The following is a 10,470-nucleotide window of genomic DNA, read 5'->3' as shown; positions in this document are numbered from 1 at the left end:
TTTCACAGCTTACTGGTATAGAACATCTGACAGACTTACTCTCACAGACCGACACAGAGGACCACGTTCCACTTCTACATATGGCTGTGACATCCTGGCCTTTGGGTTCATATCCTTTGTCACATGTTATCCTAATCATGTGTCCGTCCTCATACCAACCATTTTGGTTTTCTGTGTATTTTGCATTTGGCATCTCCGGTGGAAGGCACGCTGCTTCGTCTGAGGAAAAGAAAACAACACATTTTTACCATGGTGTCAGTCTTTAAAGGTTCAGTGTGTCATATTTAGGAGGATCTATTGACAGAAAAACAATATAATATATATAACTATGTTTTCAGTAATGTACAAAGATATGATATAATGAATCCATCCATCCATCCATCCATCGTCAAACACTTATCCTGCATACAGGAGCCATTTCTACCTACGTACACCGCGGGTCCTCTAACATGGACGGCGCCATGTTCCAACAGTAGCCCAAATGGACAAAAGGCTCTAGAGAGCGCTGGAGAGAATGTGGAATCCATGTTGAGTCCACATTCCAACTTAAGAGCTGGAAGAACCACTGATTCTTACACACTGACCCTTTAAAAAGGTGGTATTATGCTCATTTTCAGGTTCAAAATCTTAAGTAGGGGTTGTACCAGAACAGGTTTACATGGTTCAACTTTCAAAAAACACCATATTCTTCTCATACTGCACATTGCTGTAGCTCCTCTTTTCACCCTATGTGTTGTACGCTCCGCTCTTGAGCTACAGAGGGATGCATCTTACTTGTACAAAATCTTTGTTGGGAGTTGCACATGCGCAGTTCCCAGGTAAGGACTACTAGCCAATCAGAAGCAGAGAAGTGCGGGTCGTAAGAAACAAGTGTAGCGCTCCTACCCTCTAGAAAGTAAGTTTGGGCAGGGCCCCGAGTTCTTTTAGAATATTGTTTCTTAACATCAACACTGAAACCCGGCGTCAACTATCTTAGCTTCCCTTGTAGTCAAAATGTGAAACTCAGATATGATAACTGGCTTTCAGATAAAATAATCAACACCACTCTACTATATGATTAAAGTTCTCTTATTCTTTAGAAAAATAAAATAAACGCAAAATAAACAATCACTCGTTTCACACAAGATCTGCGGTAATTCAGTAGTTCTGTTGCAAGATAACAATACCACAGTTCACCACACTATAACACTCTCACATACAGCTGGCAAAACCACTTCAAACAACGTTGCAGGCCTGATGCGTGGCTCGTGTACGTTGAGACCCAAAAGCAATTGGTCGTTTATGAGCAGGAAAATAAAATAAAGGAGTGCCTGATAACTGGTGCACTTCTGTGAGTTTTTTGTGATGTGTCTACCGTCAGTCACTGTCTACTGGAGCGAAGTGTCGATGCCCATGATGCTCCTCCTATCATGCCCACTGGCATCAACCAATGAAAACCCACTCTTAAGACTCCAGCACAATTACCACAGATTTACAACTTGCATATACAACCCATGAACTCTTCATAACATGTCTTTAACTAAACATTATCTTTAAGTTATTTATCATACAACATATGTGCAACATACAACAGTTTTTAACAAAAATACATCACCATATTTTTACCATCAATATGCAATGACTTTTAATATCAGTATACTATTTAGGTAGTGTGATCCAAATCAAAGCCGCTTCAGACTGCGACCGTAACCTAGCAGATGGTATAAGTTACTTATTAATTTTTATCTATGCACTGTATATTTATTGTTATGTTGTAGCTGTTGTTGTTTTATCTTGTTTTTTCTGTGTGCTATGGACCTTCCATTCTGAGTCCTGAATAAAGTCATTATTATTATTATTATTATTATATTACTCACAAGTCCACAACCACACAACATCATTGTTCCATATCTTACAATAAACCAAACTGGTGAGTTCAGAAAACATGTGTATGTAACTTTATTCCAGCTATCGTTGTACTTTACTGGGACCAAGTTACCATAGCATAGCCCTGATCGATCTGAACTCCATTCAGAAAACAAACATTTTAGAAGTTGTTGTCCTGCTGTCTTGCTGACAGACCTGACAAAGCATGAATTCATATGTTTAACAAAACTGCATCATGTTGTAGTTATTCGGCATCAGTTTAATCAGTTTATTGCTATTTAATCACAGCAAAATGTTTACTTTGGGTTCATACAGCTGTAGTAACAGCGAGTTGTGTTTATTCACGTTATCGCGTTAAAATCTCCTTCTCGAGATGTGTGTGAACACTTGCAGCGAATGTACTCACGCGAGGAAAGCATCGCGAGGCGAAAATTCGCGTTTGGTCTGAATGCGGCATTAGGCCTACTGTACCACTGTGGTTCGAATTACGGGGGTCTTTTTTTTTTACCTGTAATTATACATATTACAATATATTTACCATATTCTTGCCTTATAGTCAAGAATCTTGAAATACGATACACCCCTAAAATGGAATGTACCATTTCCTAGCTTTGATGTTAGTTGAACGTCTCTGCCCACATCACTAGCAGTGTCAGCTGCTCCAGTCCAGTCCACCTCATGCTGGTGGAGATACTGCAGGTTAATGTCAGTAGTTAGCTAGCTTATTCAATACAATTAACTTTCCTACCTTCAGAGTTTCGTAATTAACATTTATTTTACTTTAAATGAGCAATGTGATGTTAGCTAGCTGATAGTCCATCATATCATTTCATTACCACTATATCATTTTATTTTTTACCTAACTGTCAGCTAACACTGGTGCTCAGGCATGAGCAGTGACATAGAGGATTAGTTATTGTTGATACACATTTTGACATCAATATAGAGTTTATTATTTCATTTTAAGTCTTTTCTGAGTCTTTCTACAATAAGCATGATTTGTTTTCACTGTGGAATTCAGGAGTTTTACCTGGCCAGGTAAATGTTTAAATCCAGGTTTGTTATTTCAAATGTATTCAGTTTTATTTATATAGAGCCAATTCGTATTATAATTTGTATTATAATCGTAATATAATTTACAGGGACCCAAAAATTCCCAATTCCCCAACAGTGAATGACAACTGCTTGATTGAACGCAGATTACATTTCATTCACAGCCAACATGAGCAAGAGGAAAGGAGATATTTGCTAAAAAAAAACTTATAGAGGTGGTATTATGGTATTTGTATTTTTCCCTCTACTTTATTGAGTTAAATATCTTTTTTGTGCGTGTAGCCTACTAGGTTTGCAAAGTTAAAAAGCCCAAAGGGAGTTCCCATCTCACACAGAAAACACTGCTCCCCCCCCCCGGTTGTCTTTGTATAATTCGCTAAAATAAATCCTTGGTGATAATATTCATCCAAATAATGGCATTCTAAGAATGAAGAGTTTAAACACTGTCACAATAGCAACAATGTTTTTGTTTGTTTTTGTCCTCAGACGAAAAAGCCTGCCTCCCACCAGTGATACCAAATGCAAAATACACAGAAAACCAAAATGGTTGGTATGAGGACAGATACGTTATTAGGATAACATGTGACAAAGGATATGAACCCAAAGGCCGGGATGTCACAGCCATATGTATAAATGGAACGTGGTCCTCTGTGCCGGTCTGTGAGAGTAAGTCTGTCAGATGTTCTATACCAGTAAGCTGTGAAACTAACAGAGACCAGAATAATATCAGTGCTGTAATTCTTAGGTTTAAATTCTCACCCGCTGCACCAACCAAGCCACACATCTGAGCACCTTTACCTGTTGATGACTAATGGGTTTATTTTTACAGAAAGTATCCTTTCATGCGGTGAACCTCCTAAAATCCCCCATGCAGTCATCATTCATCAGAGATACCAGGAGATGTTTGCTGTAGATTCAGAAGTGCAGTATGAATGTGAAGATGGATATACTGTAGAGGGAGCAGAAAAATCCATCTTTTGCATAGCTGGAACTTGGACTAAAGGACCACCGTGCAGTAAGTGGACAACTTTACCCTTTTATTAGATTTTATCTGTGTGTGTGTGTGTGTGTGTGTGTGTGTATTATATACCTATTTTATATTTATATATCCTGGTTGTATATATTATTGTGTCTCAACATTATTGTCTTGTTTTTATGGTGCAAGGGTGGCTCTGTGGGAGCACCCTAAATTTCATTGTACCTTCACAGTGCAAGGACAATAAAGATTATTCTATTCTATTCTATGTGCTGAAAGATGCACTGAAGTTAGACGTGGTTAGATGGTAAATGCTCTTTTAAGACTCAAATCACTGAATTGGCAAAAAAAATTGAAAATCAGATTATTTCTTTACTGAAACATTGTTCAGGCCACTTTCATGTCGGCGTTAGATTATGGTGATACAGCTCCGACTTCTGTTTTAAAAAGTCTGGGCTCTCATGTAGCCTTGCGTTTTATTACTGAGGAAAGCTTTTACACACACCACTGTCTTTTATATACTGCTGTTGGTTGGGATTCCTTGTGCCCGAGAAGGGCCAGACACTTTTATTCTCTATAAAGCCATCCTAGAAAAACTTCCAAATTATCTTAGCTCTAAATTGAAAAACAGCTCTTTCCACACACGATCACAGGACTGGTTAGTTCTTGAGGTTCCCCGTGCTCATTCTAAGATTGGTACAACATAGTTTTGTGTCTGGTACACCTCAACAAAGGAATACTTCACAGAATGACCTTAAATTTAAAGATACTGTGTCCATAGCACTTTTTAAGAAGTGTCTGTTTGAACATGTAACAGTGAATTGTACTTGCCTATTTTGAATGTGTTTTATTTTAAATGGATTAATCGTGTAGTAGTTTTAACCGTACTTTCTTTGTTTCAGAGTGCACCACTGTAAATGAGGCCTCAGGCTCAGTGGGGGATTTTTTTCACTGTATAAATAAAGACAAAGAAAAAAAAGACAGAAACCATAACTAGGCATGGTCAACATAGGTCAACAGTTCTGTCCTCTATGACCTCCCAAAATTGATTACATACCCTGGGACAGGCCTGCAGCCTACTCCATTGTTGGCTGAGTTAAGCCTGGTCCCCACCTTCACCAGCTTTATAAACTTTGTCAAAAAATACTCCATTAGCTTTCTATTATACTCAATAAATTTGCAATCAACAACTTCTCTGGAGACGGTCAAAAGTCGGTGCAAAAGAGTTTATTCCAAAACAGGACAAACAAACCCGTACAACATCCCTGCAGGTCGGAGGATTAAGTCCATCCTATGGTCTGCAGACAGTCTTATATACAGTGAGGAAAATAAGTATTTGAACATCCTGCTATTTTGCAAGTTCTCCCACTTAGAAATCATGGAGGGGTCTGAAATTGTCATCGTAGGTGCATGTCCACTGTGAGAGACATAATCTAAAAAAAAAAAATCCAGAAATCACAATGTATGATTTTTTAACTATTTATTTGTATGATACAGCTGCAAATAAGTATTTGAACAAAAATGATTAAAAAGAAAATGATTAAGAATTATTAATGATTAATACTAGTAAAATGATTAAAAATGATGATGATATAAGAATGATTACTTAAAGTAACTGATTAAAGCTAATAAAACTGATTAAAATGATTAACAATGATTATTAATATTGATTAAGGATAATCACTGATGACTGTTTCTTGACTGATGTCTAACTTTTTGTCTGCAATGCTCCACCCCCCCCATTGTTTACCGATCATCATCATGCTATTTTAACCAAAAACCTGACTTTGTGGAATAAGCTGGTATCTCTTGTGCTGTGTGCTATAGACAGGACATTCTTACTGTATTGATGTATGTTTTGTAACACAATTTTCACTAATTCTACTTCTACATTTTCCTTTGCTGCTGTTTTTGATGATGCCTTACTGTGCTCATTCTGCTCCCAGAGCACACATGCCTGCTTACACACACATGTGCTACTGCCTCCGGGCAGTTAGACACAGAGAGGACCACACACACTCGGAGCTATAGAGTCTTAACGTTGTGATCTTAACTTTACACTATAAAATAACACTCTAAATGATGACAATAGCTATAGAGTTTTGACACTGTAATCCTAACTTTACACTCTAAAATAATACTTTAAATGACAACACCATCCCTGAATTATGAGGCAGCCTTCACATTGACCATATCTAAAAACAGGGAGGCATCTTACAAAATATGTAAAATATACTTATAGTTATGGTTATATACTAATATGAAAAGTTCAGAATAAGGATAGAGTAGTTTACGTCTGTTTCAAATAACTTGGTTCTCTCTGCTGGTAAATTTGAGAATTGGCGGTATATCTATTTTATCAAATATCTCTCTACAGTATACTTTTTCTATAATAATACTGTTCTCCACTTAGGCAGAGTAACCAGACCAGAGACTGGACATGGTGGATCCACAGTTGGAGGAGCAGGTGGGGGGGGCACGACATCTGCTGAAAGGGGGACACAACCTGCAGGTGGAGCTGAGTTTTTGACCTTTATATAATTGTTGCAAAATATATATATTTTACACTCAATTTAATGATCATTGATTGAAAGATGAAATCTCTTCTCAATTTACACCACCTCACACACTCTTATAACACCTCTAACTCCAAACCTCTAACATGCACTTCCTGTGCTCTTCTTCTTCTATCCCCTACTTACTTCCTTCCCTAGGTATTTACCCCATTGATGTGATATGTACTGTGAGCTCTTACTAGTATTTATTGCTGCTCTTACTAGTATGTATTGTCAGTTGTAGATCTGTAGTTGATGCTCTGTTGATGCTTGTATGTTGTTCCTCAAATGTAAGTCGCTTTGGATAAAAGCGTCTGCCAAATGAGTAAATGTAAATCTACTTTTGTTATTATTTAAAACTAATTATCAAAAATAATAATAATTGTATTTGGACATTACTCAGAATCAGAAAGAAAAAGATACCAAATAAAATCCCAAAGTGTTACTAACTGTATCTTCTGTTCTCTGTATATATGCCCCTGTGTGCAGATTTAATACAAAGGGACAACAGCTGAGCCAGTTTCCATTAATTTCTCTATGGCATTATAAAGACAAGAAATGTGAATGAGGCTCAACTGATTTTCTAACGTTCTTTAAAAAAATACGTTTAGTCGTCATGTTAACCATAACCCCTATTTTCTCTGTCAATATGGTTGCTATAATAAATTATTGGAGATAATGTTCATGCAAATAATGGCATTTTTAAAAATGAAGAGTTTAAACACTGTCACGACTGTAACAGTGTGTTTGTTTGTTTTGTTCCTCAGAGGAAGGAGCATGCCTTCCGCCAGAGATACCAAATGCAAAATACACAGAAAACCAAAACGGTTGGTATGAGGACGGATCTAGACTTGGAGTAACATGTGTCCAAGGATATGAACGCAAAGGCCGGAAAGTCACCATATGTAGAAGTGGAACATGGTCCTCTGTGCCGGTCTGTGAGAGTAAGTCTGCTGTACCAGTAAGCTGTAAAACTAACCAGAATAATTACTGTGCAACATTATACCTTATACTGTATTTATCAAGTCAACAGGTAAAATACGCAGAACGATTTTAGTTGACATTACAGAGTAACTTTCATTAAATCTGTACGTTTTTTGGAGGAGCCAGACCAACTATTGAACATGGTGGATCCACAGTGGGAGGAACAGGTTGGGAGGACACTGAACAAGTTGGGGGAACAAAACCTGGGGGTGGAGGTAGTTTATTTGTCTGTATGAAATATAAATGAGTATATTCATTGATTTAATTCTTTTTTAGAATATGTATATATTGTATATCTAATTTATTTTCTTATTCCTACTTAGGCAGAGGAACTGAAACAGGTGCCGTAGGAGGTAGATTATTGACATTGATTGTATTATAGAAGATATATATAGATATAGATATTTATAGATTTATAGATATATATAGATATATAGATATAGATATATATAGAGATATAAAGATAGATATATTATTGTAAATTTAATAATCATTGATTTAAAGTTTAATCTACTTTACATTAAAATCTTTAATTTTCAAAAAGAATAATGGGGAAATTGTTTTGACATTACTCTGAATCAGAAAGAAAAAGAGTCCAAATAACATGCTGAAGTGTTACTAACTGGTGTGTCTTCTGTTCTGTGTGTATACCTTTATCTCCTCTGCATCTTACAGGATCTTCTGCCACATCTGGCTCAGATGACAGAGACAGTCAACCTGCATTCATGTCAAGTAAATCATTCAGATCAAATGCTCCTTTTACATCACATGTATCGGGCTTTGTTTATATATTTACTTTTAAAATATTTCTTCACTAGCTGACCAGTTACTGTAAAATAATCTGTAGCCTCACTGAGTGGTTTGGGGATAGGCATGGTGTGTATTTTCTGTGATACATCCTCCCGGTGAAGCTCAGCGCTGGCAGGTGAAAAGAAGCAGCAGGTGACGTCACATGGTGGCAAAGGACCACAGTGTGAGAATTACACATTCAACATGGGAAAAAACAAGGATTAAATCGAGTTAAAAAGCCAGTCAGGGAGGTTTTAGGTAACCAAAATAATAGGCTGATGGCACTATGTTAATTTTATTACAATATGTTGTGCTGTTGTTGCTGGATCACCATTTAACTGACATACTGACAATGTTAAATCTCTTTTTTAATTTCAGTCGACCACTGTGGAGAACACCCAAACGTTCCAAACGGTGATGTTGTACAAGTGAATCGAATGTTTTTGAAATACCAATGTAATGCCTTTTACACACGAGTCGGTTCAGACACCGTGACGTGTTACAGTGATGGCAGTTGGTCAAACCTTCCCATCTGCAAAGGTTTAAACAAGTCAATATCACAATTTTTCATTGTCAAAGTCTATCAAAGATGTTATACCACATAATTACATATATGTGTTTTTTTTGTATTACTTTTGTGCAGAGGCATTCTGTGTCGTGGATCATACTAGATATCGTTGGTACAACTTTCAGCTATCTGGAGTTGAATATATCAAGGAAGGAGAGAAAAAGACATTTCCATGCACTTCTTCTAATTGGAGCAGGGTTTTTCAGTGCATTGAAGGAAGAATACATTATACAAACTGTAAGTATATACGTAAGCTCTTCACATATTTATTTGCCACTAAACTTTTAGTTTCAACCTTTTTATTGTCAGCTACTATGTTTATGAATATGAACTAAAGTGATTTAGATATGAATCATTTTCAGATAGTTTCAAGAAGAAGAAAAAGGAAAAGAATAAAAGGAAAAAAGAACACCAAGAACGGAAACCTGAGTATTTAGAAAATAAGCCTGGCATTACTCTATAGTTTTCTTATTGTCAACAAATCCCATGAAAAGAACCAAACATGTCCGACTGGACTGGCACTCTTGCAGCTTGCCCCTGAGGATAAGAACATTTCTTCTCATAGAAACAGCAAAAAGCCAAACTTTTCCAACTATATGTCTCCATATCCAGCTCTCCAGCCAGCTTCTCATATCCCCATACTCCAGTTAGTTCACCCAGTGCTTTCTCATGTCATCACACCACCCACAGCAGCAGAGCTGCTCCAACCTTCTTCACTCATATACCTTCTCCCTTTGTGTCTAATATGTCTCATCTCTTTTCTTTATTTAAACACATTCATAGCATCCTTTCCTCTTCACTTTTCAGCCACCACTAATACTGCTCCTTTGGCTCTTTCAGCCTCGTCTTCCTCCTCTGTAAAATTAAACGTTTCTGTTCATAACGCCTCAACAGCATCAAGCCATGGAGTTTTCTCCACCCAACATTTTCTATTGTCGCCTGTCTCATTTTTATCTCCTTACTCTCCAAAACCACAGCACATTTTCCTTCCCTACATTGCCTTCCATCGTTGACCCTTTCCTAATGCAAACTCTGTGGCCAACAGCTATTTCCCTTTAGCCTCCGCCATGCCCCCAGTTTACACCATTTCAGCCACTCGACGCTCTTCTGTTTGACCATGTTAGATCCAGCTGCCCCACGACCCTACGACACACGGTTTGTGAACAGCAAAATATCTCAAACACTAATAAAAATGGGTATCTTGTCATGGAATTTGTCTACAGTAGGAAAATATAGAATAACACCAGTCTTGTCCTATAATAACAGAACAGATTTTCCTCAGTAGGTGCAGCTAAGCAGAAATGTAGTGAATCAGCCATCAGTAACAAATGTTTGTGTGAATTAAACTACCTACTGAAATATTCACTGCTGTGCTGCTGTTGGATTCTTTTAGGTTGTCATTATTATGACATTCAACGGGTAAGTGTTATTCTTGGATTTACTTTTTTAAAGAATGTAATTACTGTTAAATTGTTTATTTATTGTTGGACAATACTTTATTTGAACTTTATCCTGCAATTTAATACCATGTTAATATTGATGAATTAGCTATTAACATTATTGCTTATTGTCTGTGTTGTAACCAGGGAGTCTGCCAGTAAAGCACAAGAGAAGAACAACTGCTGGGCTGACAACAAAAGCCAAGTTGGAAACTTTTGAAATACCTCCACCATAAAACA

At 37.1% G+C, this 10,470-nt stretch overlaps 1 protein-coding gene across 3 annotated transcripts in view; it reads left to right on the top strand.

Annotated features, from left to right (window-relative positions):
- The window catches only part of LOC123972076 (complement factor H-like), a 22,221-nt gene extending 11,752 nt beyond the window's left edge, over positions 1-10,469 (top strand). For 2 of the 3 annotated variants that reach the window (XM_046051302.1, XM_046051304.1), the window contains 11 exons: positions 3,406-3,585; positions 3,749-3,934; positions 6,297-6,407; positions 7,218-7,394; positions 7,554-7,649; positions 7,758-7,787; positions 8,110-8,166; positions 8,602-8,763; positions 8,867-9,028; positions 10,185-10,210; positions 10,378-10,469. In XM_046051302.1, coding sequence (XP_045907258.1) covers positions 3,406-3,585; positions 3,749-3,934; positions 6,297-6,407; positions 7,218-7,394; positions 7,554-7,649; positions 7,758-7,787; positions 8,110-8,166; positions 8,602-8,763; positions 8,867-9,028; positions 10,185-10,210; positions 10,378-10,392 — 1,202 coding nt within the window. In that variant the 3' untranslated portion in view covers positions 10,393-10,469. The remainder of the gene's footprint in view (positions 1-3,405; positions 3,586-3,748; positions 3,935-6,296; positions 6,408-7,217; positions 7,395-7,553; positions 7,650-7,757; positions 7,788-8,109; positions 8,167-8,601; positions 8,764-8,866; positions 9,029-10,184; positions 10,211-10,377) is intronic. The other variant, XM_046051303.1, reaches the window with a different exon arrangement.
- Position 10,470: the final 1 nt, after the last annotated feature.

Source organism: Micropterus dolomieu, linkage group LG06, assembly GCF_021292245.1.
Source record: "Micropterus dolomieu isolate WLL.071019.BEF.003 ecotype Adirondacks linkage group LG06, ASM2129224v1, whole genome shotgun sequence".
NCBI lineage: Eukaryota > Metazoa > Chordata > Actinopteri > Centrarchiformes > Centrarchidae > Micropterus > Micropterus dolomieu.
This window is presented reverse-complemented; position numbering and strand designations above follow the sequence as displayed.